Source organism: Vanessa tameamea, chromosome 24 (genome assembly GCF_037043105.1).
Source record: "Vanessa tameamea isolate UH-Manoa-2023 chromosome 24, ilVanTame1 primary haplotype, whole genome shotgun sequence".
Classification (NCBI taxonomy): Eukaryota; Metazoa; Arthropoda; class Insecta; order Lepidoptera; family Nymphalidae; genus Vanessa; species Vanessa tameamea.
In genome coordinates, this window is record NC_087332.1 from 7,619,256 (window position 1) to 7,641,025 (window position 21,770).

The following is a 21,770-nucleotide window of genomic DNA, read 5'->3' on the forward strand; positions in this document are numbered from 1 at the left end:
CGTATAAAGTCAAATAATAATTAGTAATTTAAAATAAAAAGTGTTTTTCTCTTCTTGTCTAATAAGAATAATTTAATTGGTCATTCGCTTTCTTAAACAAAGCTCGATAAATAGTCAGTAAATACTAATAACAAAGTTATGAACTCGCTTTTGAATATAACCTACACGTTCAATGACAAATACTATTTATTGTAACACAAATGAACTTAAACAAAAAATACAGACAATAAATATGAGCAATGACTTGCTACGTTTAATAAACCAATATTACTAGTCTCGATAACGTATTATTTATTTTAAAATAAAGAAATAATTTAGTGGGAGGACCTTGTGCGAGCCCGTCTGGGTGGCACCACCACTCATCAGATATACCGTCAAACGGCAATATTTTTTAAACCGGTTTTAACTTGAGTGAGCCAGTTTCGTTAACGAAAGACAAAAGGGTCAAAAAGTGCCCATGGTTGGTGGCGCATTTGAAATTCTTGCGTATCACATATGTATACACAATGAGTAAGTACATATTTTCTTTCAGTTTCACAAGATGTATTTGTGTTTACTGACATTGTAAGGAAACGGTAACTTCCTACTAGATTTACTCGCACGTGGCAGCGTTTTTGTTTTAACGGAATGTTACGCTACCGTTCGGTAAATGGTTATAAGTTGAACGTCATACTTCGCTAACCGTATGGAAGGGTTATGCTAAGTCTAAATGGAAAGCGAGAGAAACTGAAGCGCAGCTATTTATTAAAATAAAAAGTGAAGTAACAGCCTGTAACTGTTCCGCTTCTGGACTATGATCTCCACTCCCTTGGAGGAGAATGGGAGTTAAATGGAATAAATATGTGGCAGCATTTCGTTGAAATTAGACACATGAACACAAATTAAAAGCATGAAAATTCAACTGTGGTTTGAACCCTCAATCAACGGCTAAGATGCACGAGTTCTCGCACTCGGCTCATTATAAAAATATTTTTTTATACTACGATAAGTTTTAGTAGTTCATTCAGTTAAACATTAATAAACGCTTTAATAATCTTTAAAATAAAACTGTCATATCGCATAAACAATAAAAAAACAAGTCATTAAACCGTCAGACGTTCAGTAGTCTTATGAAAATAGTCGAGACAAATATTAAACTTGGCAAATAAAACAAACTCACAAGTAAACATTTGAAAACGAAACACTTTATTTACAAAACAATTAAATTATTTACACAACTTATAAAGAGATTTGCTTAATTGTAAAATATTTGAAAGATAACGCTTTATGGTTCTGTTTTGTTTTTTTTTTTAATGAGATTTTGACAATTAAACGATGTAACCGCCACAGGAGGAAATTCATAAGTATTAAAATAATTTATCTCAGATTATAAAAAGGTAAAAGGCAGAGAGCAGCATATGTAGTGTGTGTAGCATTAAAAAAAATATATTAATACGTCAATAATTATTAATTAGAGTGACAACACTTTTGACGTATTAAAGAGACGCCTCGTTACGCATTGCCGGGAATTTGTATTCACTTTGACTACGTATTCGTTTTTATTGCTTCATTATAATGTTCCGTGCGATCCGTATACCTATTGTTATGTTATTTGAAAAATTTATAATAAAATGAAAAGCAATAAAAAATGGTAAAATAAATAAAAATATAGTATCATTAATAAAATATTTTTTTCTTATTAATGTGTAACAGTTATATAGCAACAAAGTGTGTATAATACGCGTCACGCACGCACAGCAAGAGTCGGTCTCGTCGAGGCTGGATGGATGTTTCACATAAAATTAACGACTTTATAAAATACATTTGCCTTAGTGACTAGGTGATTAGTGATAAGGCTACAGGTCTAGACGTCTTGATCTCACTGACTTTTTATGTCCAAAATTCTCTAACGTTGACTTATATCAGCACCTATGTAGCTTGTGCGTCGGTCTTCGAGTGTGTCATGGTGTGCGTGCGTGAAACAATAGTGTTGCACACACTTGCCTGCTCTTAAATGTCTCGTCAGCGATTGGCTAGTCCTAAGCGTAAATACGATTTTTCTCAAAAATCCTCAAAATATTCGACCGATTTTTCACGTTCTATATCTTTGATACAAGTACAAGTTATTTGATAAAGATGAAACATAACTGTAATCAGTAATATCTATTCGAACTCCTTGCTAATGTCGTCCATAGCGGTGAGCACGTCACAGATGCTGGCCGCATACAATCTGACATTGTCGGACTTTTTTATCTTTAAACTCGCGCAGTACAATTTCTTATACATGATCGTCATTTTTTCGTAATCCTTATTCGATTTCGATCTGCAGTATTGTATGACGCTTTTTAATATGAAATTCAATCGATTCTCGTACAGGCACAGGAGACTGTGTTCGTCCTTCAGCGTTTTCTCGTCACCGACCTCGGCCTTCGGAACCTCCTTGTGCTCATCGGGATCGCGATCTTTCAATACCTTCATTATGGAGTGACACTGCCTGAGTAGCTCTATGGCGTTTTGGAGCGCCTTCAGTTTGAGATTCGGCGATACTGTAATAAGAAATATGGTTATAATTCAACTTTATTTGTATGCTTTTAGTAATTATAAGGTCCTTTTTATGCATATTTTATATGGTAATATTTCTCACAGCGCCAATGTCTATGGGTGGTAATGACCACTTACCGTTAGGAGACCCATTTGCCCGTCTTCCTACTGATTTTAAAGTTTTATTCCTCGTCGATGTGTGTATGTGACTTCATACAATACTTGCGACCCGCTTTATGTTCACAGTTTTTCTGTCTTTAGACAATACAAACCGCTATATCCCTGCGTTTTAAATCTGTAATATCTTCGAAAATATTCATTTAAATTACATGCTGTAATGGGCCATATTGATTTATATTAAATGTACAATGTATTTAAGGTACTTAATTGGATAAAGATTAATGCTGTATTGCTTAAAATCCCTTCGAAAATAAGCCATTATCTACCGTAAATAGTAAAAGATAAAAAATGGTTATTGTGGGTTATCTCTAAGAGATAGATGGATATTTACGACGTCACTTCAGAAACCTCTAAAATTATCAGTGCTTCTCTACTATATTTAGTTATTTAAGCATACTATCTCACGTCGACCCGCCATAAAGTAATGTTATCCTACTCAAATATATTTTAAAAGGGGCCATATAATTTAATCGCGTGAGCTGCGTGACGCATTGCCAACTCATCGCAATTCACGTGGCGAGCACAGCCAATATATTATATATTTTTAATTTATGCAAAAAATTGAAAAAAGTAAACAATCTGTAGTAATTTTAAGAGAGCCGCTTTGTCTCAAAATGTGTCTCTTAACATAACTCCCCGCAAGCCCCGCGCACGTACCGGCGGCGTGCGCCTCGAGCGCGGCCACGTGCTCCAGCCGCACGGTGAGGAACATGGCGCCGTCCTCCAGCGCCGCGAACTGCAGCGCCGCGCGCTCGTAGTGCGCGCACGTGGCGTGCAGCAGCCCCCGCCGCCGCGCGCCCTCCGCCGCCGTCGCCCTGCGCACGCGCACACCGTCACTCCCGTCGCGCCGCGCGCACGCACACACGCGCACACGCGCACACACGAGAGTCCAATACTGCCTCACCTGTACTGCGAGTGGTACAGCGAGCCCAGCCGGTGGTAGATCATGGCCGCTCGGAACTGGTACAAGTACTGCCTCGGCCCGGGGCTTAGCGGGCAATACTTGAGAGCGTGTTTGAACGCATCCGCTACCTCGGTCACCTCCTGCGGTATGATATAAGATATGCGATTGCATTTTTATCATTGAGCTGGAGAATTTGTATGGATGATGCGTTTTGGACTTCATTTTCACATTGAATTTGTATCATAATTTATCAGCCAAATTATTGAGGACGGTTTCATAGCTTAACCCTTAGAACTGCAACGGTAACTACGATAACTGTACTGTAACTATGATAGACGACGACCGATCTGGGAACTTATACTGGTTTTTAGTAAACGAGATACTGTCTTAGATTGCATAAAACTTTTTTTCTAATAAAATAATTTTATGTCATTATTGACAGACGGCAACAGACGCTTTATTTTAACATTATATTCTTTGAATAAATTTCTTTCTCCATCTTATAAACTCACGTTAGCATATATACTGGGGCAGTCTTGCATGAGCACCGCCCGGGTGTAGAGGTGGCAGGACAGCTCCCAGGAGACCAGGTCCCACACGGAGACTGCACCGCACGACTCCCGCGGCCCGAGCAGCTTCAGCGCGGACGAGTACAAGTCCTCCGCCTGGCTGTACAGGCTGCGCTTCTCGGAGCTGATTCGATTCAAATATACTTTATTCAAGAAAGCTTTTCATCAGGATATATTAACTAAACATTCTAGGTCAACGGGAAAGTATCGCATAGGTTTCAATCTCCATACATTTTACTTTAGAGGTTGGGAACTTTAAGGCTCTTCAAATTATCTGTATCAAATGGTAAATTTTACTCACTTAAAGCTTCCCTGGTCGCAATGAGCTTTAAACCTCATGTACCTCGCCTTGTTGCAATACAATAGGGCTAAGTTAGGCACATCCTTGACTTGCTCGAATATCGTCGTGGCCTCCTCGAGGCACTCGGACGAGCGACGGGAGAACGTCAGGAATTGCTCTTGGAGTAGCTTCACTTTGGGATCATTTTGGTCTGCTTCTTCTACGTATTTTATGTAGATCTCTGTATGTGCAAGCATATTTACGTTGACAAAAAATTTAAATAGATGTTTTTTTTTAGTACACGTACAAAATAATAATATTGAATAGAACCCAACACATCTCGTTGCACGCGGGGGGTGCGGACTGTACTCACGCTGCGCGTCGTGCATGTACCGCACGGCCAGCTCGTTGCAGACGGAGGCGCGCCTGCGCAGCAGCTCGTCCCGCTTGTGCGTGACGTCGGCCGCCGCCCGCTCGGCGCGCTCGTAGTATCGACACGACGACAACATCGACTCCGTCTCGCTCAGCGGGAGCGCGATCTCTGCAACGGAATGTCGCCTAGTCGTATCTGGCCCTAGGTCAGGTGATGCTTAGATGGAGGGCCAAATTTAAATGTTAGTTATGTATTTGTTTTCTTGGAGTCACGGGATGCCTTTTTTTGATGTAAATGGAACGAGATCTCCCGGGTTTCCAGTTAATGTGGGGGTCCCTTAAGGATCAATTCTTGGACCATTTCTCTTCCATGTTTATATAAATGACCTGCCACATCTCCTAGGTGATAAACTCGAGATAGTATTGTTTGCTGATGATACTTCATTAATTTTTAAAATAAAAAGACGTTTTTCAATATATGACGATGTGAACAATGCTCACTCTGAAATAGTAAATTGGTTTAGTGTTAATAATTTAATGTTAAATAGTAAAAAGACAAAATATATTAAATTCACTACTCCCAATGTAAGATGTGTCAAAACGAGAGTAAATTTAAACGGGGAAGCATTAGATGTTTTAGAATCAACAGAGTTCCTTGTTATGACCATAGACTCTAAGCTCCAATGGGGCCCCCATATAAATAAATTGGCGAATAACATCAGCTCTGCAGCCTATGCGGTAAAAAAATTTATCTTTTGACTGATGTGGATACAGCGAATTTATAACCTAGGACCAAAAGATTCGTTAAGAGGTAAATTTAAAGAAATTAAAATAATGACTGTCGCTTCTCAATTTGTTTTTGATAATGTTATGTATGTACGCAAAAACATAAATGATTTTCCCAGAAATTGTGACGTACTTTCTATTAATACTAGTAACAAGAATAAACTTGTTACTCCAAGTACCCGATTACACAGGGTTAGTAACTCTCTTTTGGGGCAATGTATACGTTTTTACAACAGGATTCCAGAAAACGTTCGAAATTATTCAATTATAAAATTCAAAAGAATCGTTAAAGAGTGTTTGTGTGCTAAAGGATATTACAACACTTTTTAGTTGACTGCACACCTTGGGAATGAAATGATCGCCTCCAGCCTGTTTCAAATAACTAAAATATAATAATTATTGTACATGCAAAATGAAAAAAAAAAAAAACTCGCTGAGTTTCTTTCGCCGGTTCTTCTCAGGTCCGAGGTGTTAAATTCCGAACCGGTGGTAGATTTTTGACTATCAATAAGCAAGTGTAAACACTTCTATATTGAAAAAATATTTTTGACTTTGACTTTGACTTGAAAATAATGGGGGATTTTATGGTATATATTTGGTTGTATAAGAATTAAAAACTCAAGTTATAATAAGTGATATACCTAAATTACCAAAAAAAAGTTGTATGGAAAAGTAAATCATCCCACCATACCTTCACAAATCGCCATACACGCATCCCATAATAAAATGATCAACTAACCTAATTCAAACTCGTCGCCTGCGTCCCCATCGATCTCCTCCGCCATATCGTTCTCAATCTCTATTTTTATCTGACCATCAATATCGTGATCAGTTTCAAATTGCTTCTTGAACTGCTCCAAACTGGCCCAATGTTTGCTGAGCTGGAAGAAATTGTCACCAACTCTACCAATGAGACAGCCAGCGTCCACGACGCGACTTTTTATAATCATATTGCTCAACAATTTTTGACATTTGCTGGCCAAATCTATATACTTAAGTGAAAAACCGAACTGTTCGTGTGAGTAGCTGTATTCCGCCAATGTTGCATAGGCAAGACATATTTTTTCGTATAGTAAAGTCTTCAAATGGAGTTTCCACGCGAAATTGTCATCTCTATTGGGTTCGTGCCAATTCGGTAACGTGTTATTCTCCTTTCTCACTAATATGGCGTTCTTGTCTATTTTAGATTTAGATTCTATCAAACAGTTTCCAGATTTGTCCGTATTTTTCCTCTCTCTCTTGCGTCTCCTGCTCCTCGATACGTGCTCTTTCGCGTCCTTGTTGCGTTTTAGCGGCTCGTAGTTCATTGAAATGGGTTCATAGGGATTTGCCATTTTAGGGTGTTGCTCTTCAATTATGATTTGCTGTCTGAGACGCTCGCGTTCTTCTTCCTTTCAATAAATATATTAATCAAAGTAATAAATAGAGTTATTCAATTCAATCGGGCAGAATATATATTAAATTTTAACATACCTTCGATTTGTCAATAGTGAGGTGATGCAAGGCCTTGAGTCCTCTGAGAGCGTGCTTCAGCGCCCGTCCGCAGCGGGTCGCTGGTTCGAGTCCCAAGCCTTTATTGTCGTCTGTTTTGATTTTCTCGTTCTGAAAAAATGAACGGCTATTATAGTATCATAGATAATCTTGGTTTAAGTGTAAGTTAGGCTCGGTGGTAACATGCGTGCGTGCGTACCGTGCGTCGCGCCGAGCGCCGGTGCCCGATGTCGCGCAGCGCGAGGCCCCGCGCGCCGGCCCCCGCGGCCTCGCTGCGCCGCGGCAGCGACAGCGCCGTGCCGCCCGCCGTGCGCTGTGACGTCACAGTCGTGTTTAAATACTGACAATAAATATTATTAAAAAACATATAATTTATTTAATTATTAATCTATAATTTCAAAATTCCTCGAGATTAAACATATTCCTTGGCCTTATCTCCTTTTTTATTTATAAACTTTAATGCCCACAAACACAATATCACAGGATATTTAGCAAGTTGAAAGTGTGCATTAGCATTTAGAAAGAAAATTTAAACAAAAAAAACCCCAAGACATAATAGATGTAAAATGATAACGCATGATATTTTTCATAAAATTGCATTGATACTATGAAATAGACATTAATAACATAAACAAAATACATCTGTGATTTATCTAAAGCCTTCGATTGTGTGTCACACGAGACGTTCTTATATGAACATGAACAGTATTACAGAAAAGTTTTTCGATTTATATGCTTTATATTTGGATCGAAGAACTCAACAATTTTCAGTAATGGAATTAAGCCTTCTGGATCTAGGATAAGAATGGGTGTACCACAAGAATCAATTTTAGGTCCCTATCTATTTTTGATACATATTAATGACATTTTTTTCGTTCAAATCTTTGTATTTTTTGCTGATGATATTTCATTACTCTATAAATTAATAAAAAAAAACACTAGTTTCGACTATGTAAACAATATATAAAAAGTAATTCGGTCTTAAACGGGTATAAAACAAAACACCGAGTATCTAATGAAAACCAACAGCGCTTTAAGTTAATCTTGAACAATTGAATTCTACGTGTAACTAATAACACAATTTGTTTAGATGCCTAAACAAATTTTCGTGTTACCGTCACTTTTCTGAAAACATTCCGCAACAAGCCGTCCGAACTTTGAAACTACTACTCGTCAAAAAGTTTAATTTTAAACTAAGTTAAGGAACTGAAAATCTACACACACGTATGAGTTAAATTAACCAAGTTTAAACGGATATAGACTCGCAAAAGATCTTTTAAAAATTATCGTTGAATGAAAGCTAAAATGTTCTATCACAAAATATAGCTAAGTTAAAACTACAGTTAACACAAATTAGTTACCTTGTCGGCGGCATCGCTCACGATCTCGACGTTGTTGTCCTTGTCTCGCTCAGATCCACCGTCTCCGTCCGACTTTGTGTGGGGGGGGAACTCCGCATAATCACCGAAGTCGGACTCTTCCTCAGAGTCTGAACTTTCATCTTGAAATAATATTGTAATGATTAGGCATTGATTCATAATTTTCCAACGCAGCAAAACCAAATTTACAAATGTAACGTAACTACAGCCTGTTTATGTCACAACTAGACAAGGTCTACTTTTTGTGCATAAAAGCATCACGCTGCTTTTTCGTGTGTCACAAGTAAAAACGAAAATCATCCAGTTCATAATTCTTATAAAAAACTGACTTTTTAATTGGTGGTAGGGCTTCGTGTAAGACCGTCCGGGTAGGGTATGTGGTTACGTAATAACCACTTACATGAATTCTACCGCCAAACAGCAATACATAGTAACATTAAGTTCCAGTTTGTAGGGTTAGTGAACCAATTTACATAACATATTGGATCCAAAGATCCGTGGGGTATTCTCATTGTAAGGAGTGGTTGATATTTCTTAGTGTCAATGTAGTAGAAGGTAGAAGGCTGTATGTCTTCTTATTTTAAATTTTAAAAAACTTGCCTTTAAAATTGGGACAAGCTGGATTAGTAGTTGCCGGGACGTACAAATCTGCCAACATGTAGTGAGATGAGGCCACGATCTGCGGATACCGTTCCTCTTGTAAGAGTTCCACGACGTGTTCCAGCAACTGTCTCACGTGCTTGGACCTGTTCATGAGCCGCATGTTCCTGGCTACTCGATAGAGAAGCATTGCCACGGGCGTCGTGAAGGGGTTGTCCATGTCGTCTGGACAAAGTGACGTCAAATCGTACAACTTGACCACGTCATCGTGTGGCCCCTTGAACAGCCAGTAAGTGTGACCCGCTTTCGTCGCATTCGATTTCAGAAAAGATAATATATTCTGGGCGACGTTTCTTATAACTTTCGGTGAAAATCTAGAATTTTCCATATTAGGCAACTCTTCGGTTTTCATCGGCTCGTACTTTTGCACTATTCCGTCTAGATGGTAGCACATTAGAACCTCAGGAACATTGCACATCAAGTTGTCAAGCCAGTAGTCTATTCCTGTTAGTACGTTTATCGGTTCCCTGGCGTCTCTTAAGCGGAGGCTGACGCAGGGTCGGTCTTTGTCACCAAATATTGGCAAATTGCTGCCGATTAACATGTGTATATCTTCGAACGTCCAGAGAACGTTACGGTTGAAACTCTTCTCATTGGTCGGTTCCTCTGGTCTAGTTTCGGGTTCAGGGAGAAAGGGTCCTTTGGAATAGATGTTGAATACAATTAAGGTTATAAGAAAATTGGATTTACATTATATATTAAAATCTGTATCCACAACTTAATTTTCTTTTATTATAAAAATAAATAATGGAATGTATTATGGAATTGTCGCCATTTTTTTTTTACTAAATAATATTACAGTACAATATTGCGAATAATTAAATTTTTTATACAATAAATAAAAACATCCATACCAGCTAAGCACATAGGAGTATGCGGCACCACACTGGGTAAAGGCTGAGGTCGCTCCACCAGGCTGTGAGAGAGAAACTTATGCGTCAACTGTAAGGCTGAGCTCGGGCTTGGGGCTAATGTCAATGACATACGTTCCTGTAAATATATATTTAGGATATTCGGTTATCCCTAGAACTGGATAGAACAGGAAAAAAAAGGAGCGCTAATCTGAATTGAACTGCCATTAATTTTTCTGTTTGAGCTCTCGGACAGTGTGGTCCACATTTAGATTGTGTTTAGACTACTGAGTGAGTAGTTTACTTCAATATGTATTTGATGGTTTAGTTGAGATTAATTCAATGTTAGAAATATTTTTTGATGGTTCGTGTCATTATAGTAGTTATTATATTATCTTTATATTATGTATATATATAAAAGGTAAAGGCAAGGGCACATAAACCTTCAAAAATATTATTTTTTACTTTTCGCGAGTCAGTCAGTCAGATTTAGTGTGAGGTGTGGTAGTGTCTGTAACTTAATAATTAATAAAGCCTTATATTTAGGTAGGATTTAAAAAAGGAAATCAAAAATAATAATAGTAATTATAGAATGGGTGATCTACATTGATTAAGAAATAAAATAATTTTAAAACATAAAGAGGAAAAATAAATTATAACCTTTTCAGACATCGTTTTAAGAATGTTTTCATAGAAGAAATCCTTCAGCCAAGACCATTCTGACTTCATAAGATACTCGTAAACATCAAAATCATCTAAAAGCAATGTGTTTTCTACTCTGTGGACCATCATGCTCACCTGAAACAATAAAATTCTTTATGGCATAACTTTATATTAAACTAGCGATCCGCCCCGGCTTCGCACGGGTGCAATGCTGCCACTGAATATACTACAGAATGTCTTACAACGTTCAAACCGCTGTGCCCCTGCGTTTTAAATCTGTAATATATTCGAAAATATTCATTTAAATTACATGCTGTAAAGGGCCATATTGATCTATATTAAATGCACAAAGTATTGTTTGTACTTAATTAGATAAGGATTGTATTGCTTAAAATCGCTTCGGAAATAAGCCATTATTTCTCAAAAAGTAAAGGATAAACAATAATTATTGTAAGTCATTCCTAACAGATAAGACATATACTATCGCGGACTTTTTTGAAGACTTAAGATATACAATACTTAAGTTATACAATAATGTAGCACATTATTTTGATCTATCTAGTAGGGTTGAGCCAGCATTTGCAATGTAAGCGCAAAAATCTGTTTATTTACGACATCATTTCAGAAACCTCTAAAATTATCAGTGTTTCTCTACTATATTGTGCATGTTATTATACATAAACCTTCCTCTTGAATCAATCTATCAACTAAAAAAAACTGCATCAGATCTAAGCATACATAGGGACAGACAGCGGTAAGCAACTTTGTTTTATACTATGTAATGATGATGATAATCAACATGCATACCAAATTTAATGGCATTACTCTGAACAATGACAAATATATTATTTTTTAAATTTGCAATTTGTTTAAATGGACGTAGGGTAGACAGTAAAGCTTCATTGTAAAATATTCAATAGGATCTTAAAAATATCTTTAAGATTCTATGGGGCAAAACTAAAATACAATTTTATAATTAAATCATTAATATAAATACAATAAAATATTAAACAAGGATTCATTTTTAACTTACTGTTCCATTGGGCTGGTATGGCAATTTAAGTAATTTTTTTATGCATTCCGCATCAGAAATAACATCCACTTCACCGACACAGTCAGGAAACATATGTGCCATTCTAAAACTGTCGGAAAAAACATGGATACTTATTGACATCCTCCAAATTTGTGCATAAACACTGTCTTACCCATTCTGTCTCTTCAGGGGGTATTGACGTACACACTTTTTACATTGTGTCAAAATATGAGACAACTACATTTGCACGACTGATGTTACCATTTTGTCAAGTCATAAGCATAATAAGAGAAAATATTAAATAAAATATCCAATGAAGATATTTAAAGAAATGTTTAATGTACACCTATATAAAACATTATTTATTAATGAAACAGTAATTTCAATTATTATTAAATACTCATTCCTAATATAAATTACAAAAGTTCCATACCTTGAAAGCCCACTATCTCTCGTAATAATCTGCTTAAGCCCATATGTGTCAATCCCACCCCAGTTAGAAGGGGGCAGGTTGAGATCTGTATTACATTGTAGTCTAGCATATCCCACTGGACTTTGAAATGCTGTATATTTGACTACCGCTGTTGACTTCACACCGGGAGATGGGCTACGGTCCTAAAAATATATTATTTACAATTATTTATCATAGTTTATTTCAATGCCTACAAAATTTGGATCGTTTCGATCGTTCAATGCCTACGAAATTTATTCCATCTTAATTGATATATGATTTTATAATAATATAATTCATATATATTGTGAGGTTGTTTGTTTTAATCTATTTTATTGTTTTTTCATAAATATGTTTATAGAATATAGAATAGTGATTAAATATAAAATAATTATATACTAAATATTATATACATTCATTCATTCATTTTAAAAGATTAAAAAATCATCCCAAACTATGGCTTAGGCCTAAGGCTATTATTATCTAAAGCTAAGATATATTCATTATTATTGTGGGTTAAGATAGAAATATGTTCTAGAAAACGTGAGAATATTTAGAATATCGAAATTCAAGGCGAAGGCAAGAAGTTTGTAAACATTGTCTTATTGAAATTATGTTACCTTATTACGGTTACATTCATTCTCCTTCTCGTGGTCATCCATATTTAGTTTGTAAATACTTTTCCTAAAATACTACTAAGAATATTTGTGGCAAAAACTTAAAATCAGTCAGACTTTACAAGATACAACTGAAATGTATTTGGCACTGCGGCTGCTGCAAGAATAAAAAATAACATAGATTTTTATCTGTATTAAATTGCTGTCAAAATTATGTTTAAATTTAAGAAAAGTGTGTCACAAAATACATCTTATTACTTATTGTAGTTTTTATAGGGTAGTTGTTGTAATGTAAGATAAAGCTTTATTAATATTTAATAAATATAGATTGATATACCTATATAAATATATATATTTATACATTTTGTTAAAAGGAACGTTGATTCATCTTGATCGTCGATACACTACATCGATATCTAAGGAATATAAAATATTGTACATAATTAAATAAATACTAATAATTCTTCTATGGTCTTTTAAGGCTGTGTGTCTATAAAAGGTTGCAGATAATAAGAAAATATTTTTATCAGATTACCAAAATAAATATGTATTAATTTATAAGACGTATGTATATTAATAGATCGTTAAAGTGAGTTTGTTCAAAAATATCGATATCGAATTGTCGACAAGTTTGACATTCAAAGATACCTTTGCAGTCTCAAACCTAGTAAATATTGTAATTTTCCAATTAAGAAAATTGTTATTAATTTACAAATAATGCTTATTATATATATATCAAAGTATTTGTAATCTTCATTACACTAAGTAGTAAATCAAACAAAGTTCATAAATGAATTGAACACTCTATGTCAAGTTTTATAACCTAAACAAATAAAATTTTCTATAAATAATTATAAAAATGCGATTATCCTTACGTTTATTATCGTCTGTTGTGCAGAAAAGACCTTTTTATATTACAACTCCGATTTTTTATGTAAATGCCGGTAAGTTTTTCAAATCTTTAAGTGCAATATATAAAAAAATAACAATTGATAATTAAAATCATATTTGCGTTAGTATAATCTTGTTACTTGTGATGTTCTAAGCCTCTATTTATATTTTAATCATGAATTAAAAAAAAGAACAATAATTGTTTTGTGGAATTGACAACTTCTATTTTAACCAATATGAACTGAGTTAAAAGGTTTTAAAACCTCTATATATTGAAATTTTTTTATTATTATCATTTTAAATATTCTAATTATAATTCTTCCAGCTCCTCACTTGGGCCACTTATATACAGCTGTAGTGGCTGATGCGATACAACGGTTTGAGAAACTAACAAATCCTGATTGTAATGTTATATTTAGCACAGGTAAGGAATTAAAAAAAAATAGTAGTATTAAAATCAAATCAAAATACTTTATTCAAGTAGGCTTTACTTTTCTTGTTTTCATCTTTAAATTAAATTCAATTTTTCTTTGAAAATATTATATATGTATGAAATTATCCAATATTTTTAAATCACTTGATGTTCATAATTATTTTAATTTTACAGGAACAGATGAACATGGTACTAAAATCCAGCAAGCAGCTGCTCAAGCTAACCTTCCTTTACAGGACTATTGCAATAACATCTCCCAGGAATACAAAGATCTTTTTGATGAGTTTGAAGTAGGATATACAGATTACATTAGAACAACTGAGGAGAGGCATAAAAAAGCTGTGCGCCACTTTTGGGTTCGTTAATTTTTATATTTTTTAATTGTAGTGTGATTCTGTAATAATTAACTTCATATCTCACTTGTGAAATATTGACAAATACTCTCTGTGAAATGCTATTTTAATATCCAGTATTATTATTATTTAGTACTATTATTAGTATTATTTTAGAATTATTATTGAAGGTAATGTCGCTTATAACATTCTGACCCTTCATGATTTTAATCTGTGGGAGTTTCGAGTTCAATATTATATATGATTTATATAAGTATGCGTATAGCACCTTAATTTTGTACTGATTCCAACCAACTGAAATTTTGTTAAACTTTAAGTTCAAGTGGCAATAAAGTTGACACTTAATAATAATATTATGTACCCTTTATTGTATATTCTTGGTTATTATTTTTTAATCAGCAATGCATTCTTGGTTTTGATTTTACAATCTTACATTTCCATTTATAAAACAATTTCAGACGAAGTTAGTAAAACAAGACTATATTTATAAGGCGAAATATGCTGGCTGGTACAGTGTTAACGATGAAGCATTTGTTCCTGAGTCGCATACTAGAGAGGAAATGACTAAAGATGGAAAGGTGGGTAACCAAAATTTTTATATAATTCTTCTGTACCAACCCACAGAAGTTCTATAGTTTGATACCGTTACTGACACTTAAAATTGTTTCCTGTTTTGCGCGTTTTTACTCTTAACAACTTTTATTAGTGTATGATCCAATTGACACTTAGTGAAGTAATATTTGAAAATAAACACAATGTCACTGTTTAACTATTTCTTTAATTGATAACAAATATTTACTTTTTACAGATAAAAGTGTCCGTAGAATCAGGCCACCAACTGGAATGGACTGAGGAGACAAACTACATGTTTAGATTAAGTGCATTCAAAACACATCTCCAAGAATGGCTGAAACCAGGTAGTATATAAATATAATAATCTTTCTGAATACAAACCATGTTTAATATAGTATACTTAGTAAATTATTTTACTAGATGGAGTAATCCAACCCAGTAAGTTCCAGAAACAACTTCAAGACTTTCTCGCAAGTGATGCCTACTTCCCCGACATCTCAGTCAGTCGTCCTTCCTCCAGAGTGCATTGGGCTGTACGGGTATGTCGAAAATATACATATATTTTAATTAGAATGTCATTTAAATAAAATTTTATGACGGACAGGCATGTCTTTTACGTAGTTGTAAAAAATATTTTGTTGTTCTAGGTGCCTGACGATGAAGAGCAAAGTATATATGTTTGGCTTGACGCTCTGATCAATTACTTGACTGTATGCGGCTACCCGGACGAAGAGCAGCTAATGTCCCGGAGGGCTTGGCCCGCTGATGTCCATGTTGTTGGAAAGGATATTTTAAAGTAAAAATTTATAGTTATTATACTAATACTTTTAAGTAAAAGTTCTTCAGATACATAACATATAAATTGTTATGTATCTGAAATTGTCAAGTTATTAGGATTGATTGTGTAGTTTGATTAAGAAGTAGTAGTAGTAGTAGGATATTAAAGGATATGGCGGTCGTTCCAGGTTCCATGGCATCTACTGGCCGGCGTTCCTGATGGCGGCTCGCTGGCAGCCGCCGAGACGCCTCGTGTGTCACTCGCACTGGACCGTGGACGGCAGCAAAATGTCCAAGTCGCTGGGCAACGTCGTGGCGCCCCGCAGTGTGCCGGCGCCCGCCGCGCTGCGCTACGTGCTGCTGCGGGAGGCCACCCTGGCGGACGACGCCAGTGAGTGTCTGTCTATGTGTATGTGATGGGGGAAACGACCAGCTCCTAGAGGGCGAAAACATAATGTATACAAATATGGTATGCTTCTGTGCCATCTGTGCGGATAGTGGGATATCAATGCAATTCGGCGCGACGACAGATCTTCCGTTAATGTAAACGATACTCAATAAATAGGAAGCTATCTACAAATGATATTTAATTAAAATTGTTCTCCGCGGAGTGCAGACTACAGCGAGACGAAGCTCGTGAACATCGCGAACTCGGAGCTGGCGGACACGCTCGGCAACCTGGCCAGCCGCGCGTGCGGCGCCGCGCTCAACCCGCGCCACGAGCTGCCGCCGCCGCACGCGCACGAGCTGCGCGACGTCGCGCGCCGCGAGCCCGCCGCGCGCCTGCTGCGCGCCCTCGAGCGCCTGCCCGGTGAGTGCCGTGCGCGTGCGTGCGTCTGCGTGCGTCATTTCACAATTCCGACTTATACGATGCTTTCATTCGACAGAGATCTGCCACCAACATTACTCAAGCTACCAGTTCTATAAAGGCGTGGACGCAGTCATCCACGTGTTGCATTTGGCTAACTTGTTCTTCGAAACCATGAAGCCGTGGGAGCTTAAGAAGAAACCAGAGGGACAGAAGGAGCTGGACGTCGTGCTCCACATCACGCTGGAGACTCTGAGGATATGCTCGATTATATTACAACCTATTATACCGAGTCTGTCGGGTCGACTCTTAGATAAATTACAAGTGCCCAGAGACTGTAGATACTGGCAGCACTGCGAGAGACCTTCGTGGAGGATAAAAGGCGCCATATTCGAAACTAAAAATATTCAAAGTGGTAAATTCGTGTTATTCCAACGGATATACGTGGATAAGAAAAATGTTCATAAGAAGAAAGCGATTGTGTAAATAGAAGTTTGAAAGACTGTTTTATAAATTGAGATTAGTGATACATATATATTACATATATCATCGAGTTATACATTTATTTATTGTTGTATATAAAATGTTTAGTTATTTTGTTTCCAACATGCTCAATAGTTCTTGTAATAGATTTCTTTTTGCTACGAGAAATTCTTGGAAAATGGTGCCATTTAATGGAGCGGTTAAGCGAGTTTCCGTGCATGTTGTAACCGCACCTTAAGATATTCCAATGAATCTCTTCATATTATATATCATATTTACTCAATATTTTTGTTTTCTTGGTAACAAAAATCAGATATATTTTTAGGAACAATTGACTGGTGCATTTATATAAAAATTAACAATTATTAACGTGTTCGACTGATTTCATCATTAGTTGTGAATATAGATTGTTAAATAAAAGATTTTAATATTATTAAGATTTTTTTTTTTTTTATAAATTATGAACACTGTTAAAAAATTACCCCACTGTTTCTTCCGCCGCTTCTTTTCAGATCAGTTACTTCTTTCCGAACCATTGGTAGATTTTTTGAGTGTTAATAAGTATAATGCCTCTATCATTACATAGTATAAAACAAAGTCGCTTACCGCTGTCTGTCCCTATGTATGCTTAGATCTTTAAAATTACATAACGGATTTTGATGCGGTTTTTTAATAGACACATCTATTAAAAAAATGTTTCTCTACTATGCTGTGCATGCACACATGCACACATGCATACATGCACAGTATAGTACGCCTACGTCTGATAATATATTGCACTCCAATAGGAAAGGAAAATTAAAACAATAATTCTATATCGGAGTCAATTTATTTATGAATACGCTTATTAAATAATAATATTTGCATCAAAATACTGCAATAACGACTAACAGTATTAAGAAAGCTAAGTTTACATTCCACTAAGACGCAAGGTACAACCCGTCACGTGTTCAAATGAACATCAAAATCGACCTTATTCCATCGAAACAACGTTCAAAATCGCTCGCATTTGATATATAAATGTCACGTGACTCGCCGGAAAATACCTTTTTACCGATATAAATACAAATTAATATCTCAATACATTTAGTCGAAAATGCATCCATGAGTATGATACAGGCTTGAAAAAATCTCGAAGAGTGTAACGAAACGCGTTCAGCGCGGTTGAATAATATTTTTAAAAAAGTGTCCAGTCTAGTGTAACCTTACCTTTATTCGTGACTTGTACGGCAAAAAAGTATTAAAAGTCGTTCCGTTACACGCTTCACACTCATAAATAATACAGTAAGTCCATAATAAAAAATGGTGACGAGTGTATTGTAAATGCTAACAAATTCAGCTCTTCGCGCGCGACCGTGCGGCGGAGCCACGCGCTCGACAACAATGTACGCAGTACGTGTACGTGGATCGACATTCCATTGCAGTCTTTAGGAACTCTATCGCCTTAGCACCCCCCCGTTCACCGCACTACCGGACGCTCTTATACATATTGCTACATTAAAAAAATACTATTCTATGGCGATCTGAACTTTTGGAATGAACGAGCAGTCGGCGAAGAGCTACGGCGACGGAAGCGACGCAGAAACAAATATCGTGCGACAGTACTCGTTTGTAACAAATGTGGCCGCCGCGAAAAAGATTGCGACCGCAGACCCTCGCAGTGCCAACCCGTGAGCGAACGTGCTGCGCTATTGCACTACATGTGAGCAAATTGACACGTATTAAAAAAAAAAAAACAAAACTATTCTTCTAGAACATTCACGACGATCCAATCTTTTCCACGAGACGGCTTCCGACTTATAATTACTTACGCGTATTAGTAACATCGTAACGCCGAGACATCATCGAATAGGCATTATTAAAATCGAAAAATACAATAAAACGTACACATCAAAATGCATTAATACTTACGTCTAATACAATATGGAAGTTTTACTGGCAATGTACAATATGGCGTCAAAATATATCCGAATTAATTTGTGCATTGTTTAATAATATTCAATAAAGGTATGAAAGAACGTTAAACACGATCTATAATTAGAGCCTTCGAAGTTTAAACCAGGGTTTGCCAACATTTTCTAGACCACGACTCCCAAACGCTATAAAAATAAATTGTATTTATGTTAATTTTTTTGTAATTACTAAATTAGCAAGCATAATACATTTTTTATTACTTTTTTATATAAGTCAACATACTGGAAAATGGCAACCCGATGGTAAGTAACCACCATTAATGCGCCACCAAACTTGGGAGCTAAGATGTTATGGCCCAAACAAAAAATATGTAAAGCGTAGGTTGATTGATTTACCTCTATGTCCTCTGGTTGGGAAACCCTGGTCTACACAGTAATCAATACAATTCGATAAATATGACGATATTTTAAACCAAATGTCATGACGGAGTTCTACGAAAACTAAACATAACATTCTCTACAATATTTCTCAACGGGTATTCGTATAAATCAAAGTAAGCAAAGATTTCCAATTCAATTCATCGTTTGACACACATTTCATCCTTTTCCTTATACAATAATAGTTTAAATTTAAAAAATATAATCAAAATATTTAGAAGCAATTTTAAAGTTTTTTTTTTTTAATACAAATTTTCAACGTATTTAAAGAAAAGCGTACGTCAATAATGAAATATTAAAAATCTTATCGAATACGCAAGAGGTTACATCCACTGATTATTAAAAATATTACACATTATAGAAAAAACATCGATTTATGACTTCGACTTCTAAATAGTATCATTTCCATAATTATTGCTCGATTTAACATTCAATAAGTTCTTCATCGTAGTGGCATTTTAATTCTATTACATTATCATCAAAAAGTAAAAAAATAATTTATTGCATTGAAAATAAATGGGCTTCTTTGTGCAATTCCAACGCCCACGGCACCTCTAGACCAGCTATTTCTCAAATCTATTTATCTAAACATGTACCTTTATTTCATTCGCTATCAGTTATCAATAATGACAATACTTGCATGATTCTCAGCTGGCTACGCCGTCCTATCCGAAAAGCGACACGTCGACCACTTCCTAGTTCCATTAAAAATATCTTTACGTATTCTTCGAAGAGAATCTTTCAAAATTTCGACCACGACATCATCAGACACACCGAAACGACCTCACATAACCGTAACAAACATACGAACACATATAATATTAAACACGAATAAGCATTATATCAAATATACGGCTCTTAAAAATTTACAATTAAACGTAATCAATTAATAAATAATATCAACTCGTTTTCCATTAAATAAATAACACCCCGATTTAAGCTTAAACACACAAACGATTACACATAATGAGGTATATTATATATTCATAAAGATATGTATTAACGTATCTCGAAAAATAATTAACGTCAAGGAAACTTCAACAAATTATACGCAAATAAGATTTACGCCTTAGTTTTTTTTAATTAGCAAAATTTTAACATACGACAAAACAGCTTCCATCGGGGTTTTCAAGTAATAATAAACTTTATTACAATACAAATAAGGTTTTTGTTCGCTTAATACTCGCGTTTGAGCGTTGTAAATAATACGTATAAAAAGAAAACATCAGTCGACCGAAAACAAATCGTCAAAATAACCTGTCAATATACAAAATGGACTTAAATAAAGTATAGAGTCGGTGTTCGATTAAAACTATTCAATTCTGCGTGATTACATTTATAATACGTATATAAAAAATTGTTCCTAAACTAACTTGTTCATGAATGTTTTGTCCGATTACAGCGCTGCGACCAAATAATCGTTAAAGAAACGTCGGATTTTAATGTACGTCTGAAAAATTGTCTCAAAGTTTCAGATTGTTCAGTGAGAATAGAATGTATTCAGTCATTCAATCGAAGCGCTGTATCGAGTTGATTTAAACCTTCGTCCGATAGACAGCTCGAGCAGTGATACCAGCTTGGAGGTTTTTCCCCTAAATTAAGGGGGAATCTTGTACATCTTATTGGAAAAGTAAAAATTATTTAATTTCATTATTAGACATAAAATATTTTTTGCAAATGTCAAATAGACACCCATATAAATACAACAACTATTTTATACTACTTGAATATATTTGAAATGAGCTCTCAAACAACAACAAAAAACTTTAGGCGTTTTCAATCGACACCTAGGGAAATTTGAAGTTGGTCCTGAGGGGAAGATTATGTAGGAGTTGGCATCACTGATCTCGAGTGGTGCATCGCATGACCCTCGACGACGTGAAACGATACGAATGTACGGAAACGAAAGCGCGGCGTCGGAGGCGGGGTGACGTCACAGGCGGTGCGACGTCAGGCGGGGTGACGTCGCAGGCGGGCTGACGTCACAGGGCGGGCGACGTCACAGGCCGGGCGGCGCCGCGAGCGCGTCGTCGGGCGGTCAGCTGGCGGGCGCGGGCGACGCGGGCGCCAGCAGGTGCGCCGGCACGCACACGGGCCGCAGGCGCGCTGGGACCTTCTTCTGCGGGCACAGCGTCTGCGACACACGCTCCGTGAGACTCCGTGCTGCGCGCTCATTGGTCAGCCGTCGGTCACGCGACAGGCGACCAATGAGAACTCAGACTCAAGTCAATCTTGTAAAAACTGATTTTGGTTTTAGTTTATTGGATCGAACTTTTACGAGGCTTACAGTATAGTATAGAACTGACAGAAATCGTAACGTAAAAAAAGCGTTAAGAAGTGCCCCC

General features: G+C 36.2%; 3 protein-coding genes across 6 annotated transcripts in view; 1 reads left to right on the forward strand and 2 right to left on the reverse strand.

Moving 5' to 3' along the window:
• Positions 1-1,162: 1,162 nt before the first annotated feature.
• Positions 1,163-12,964, reverse strand: LOC113396040 (erythroid differentiation-related factor 1). 2 transcript variants are annotated; one of them, XM_026633813.2, is made up of 16 exons: positions 12,760-12,964; positions 12,122-12,303; positions 11,689-11,797; positions 10,653-10,790; positions 9,996-10,131; positions 9,082-9,780; positions 8,464-8,603; positions 7,302-7,415; positions 7,085-7,213; positions 6,351-7,002; positions 4,827-4,994; positions 4,475-4,694; positions 4,117-4,297; positions 3,605-3,744; positions 3,358-3,515; positions 1,163-2,525 (listed from the first exon to the last, which is right to left on the reverse strand). In XM_026633813.2, the coding sequence occupies exons 1-16, from the start codon at positions 12,799-12,801 to the stop codon at positions 2,143-2,145; spliced, it is 3,591 nt and encodes a 1,196-aa protein (XP_026489598.2). In that variant the 5' UTR covers positions 12,802-12,964; the 3' UTR covers positions 1,163-2,142. The 2 variants fall into 2 exon arrangements, with proteins under 2 accessions (XP_026489598.2, XP_064074832.1); XM_064218762.1 differs by lacking the exon at positions 3,358-3,515 and having other exon boundaries at positions 2,155-2,525; positions 12,760-12,963.
• Positions 12,965-13,384: 420 nt separating this feature from the next.
• On the forward strand, positions 13,385-17,507 carry LOC113396037 (methionine--tRNA ligase, mitochondrial). The gene is made up of 10 exons (XM_026633810.2): positions 13,385-13,700; positions 13,973-14,071; positions 14,255-14,436; positions 14,892-15,011; positions 15,242-15,350; positions 15,427-15,545; positions 15,654-15,802; positions 15,972-16,174; positions 16,400-16,594; positions 16,671-17,507. The coding sequence occupies exons 1-10, from the start codon at positions 13,616-13,618 to the stop codon at positions 17,075-17,077; spliced, it is 1,668 nt and encodes a 555-aa protein (XP_026489595.2). The 5' UTR covers positions 13,385-13,615; the 3' UTR covers positions 17,078-17,507.
• A 377-nt stretch (positions 17,508-17,884) lies between these two features.
• Gprk2 (G protein-coupled receptor kinase 2) overlaps positions 17,885-21,770 on the reverse strand; it is an 80,238-nt gene continuing 76,352 nt past the window's right edge. For all 3 annotated transcript variants that reach the window (XM_026633807.2, XM_026633806.2, XM_026633808.2), the window contains one exon: positions 17,885-21,559. In XM_026633807.2, coding sequence (XP_026489592.2) covers positions 21,464-21,559 — 96 coding nt within the window. In that variant the 3' untranslated portion in view covers positions 17,885-21,463. The remainder of the gene's footprint in view (positions 21,560-21,770) is intronic.

Excerpts from the sequence above, each read along its gene's own strand:
- LOC113396040 (XM_026633813.2), bottom strand. The coding sequence starts at position 12,801 with ATGGATGACCACGAGAAGGAGAATGAATGTAACCGTAATAAG. Across the intron at positions 12,304-12,759 it reads ATGAATGTAACCGTAATAAG|GACCGTAGCCCATCTCCCGG; the intron begins GTAACATAATTT and ends ATATATTTTTAG. Across the intron at positions 3,745-4,116 it reads GCCCCAGTATATATGCTAAC|GAGGTGACCGAGGTAGCGGA; the intron begins GTGAGTTTATAA and ends ATCATACCGCAG.
- LOC113396037 (XM_026633810.2), top strand. The coding sequence starts at position 13,616 with ATGCGATTATCCTTACGTTTATTATCGTCTGTTGTGCAGAAAAGACCT. Across the intron at positions 14,437-14,891 it reads AAGCTGTGCGCCACTTTTGG|ACGAAGTTAGTAAAACAAGA; the intron begins GTTCGTTAATTT and ends AAACAATTTCAG. Across the intron at positions 15,012-15,241 it reads AAATGACTAAAGATGGAAAG|ATAAAAGTGTCCGTAGAATC; the intron begins GTGGGTAACCAA and ends TACTTTTTACAG.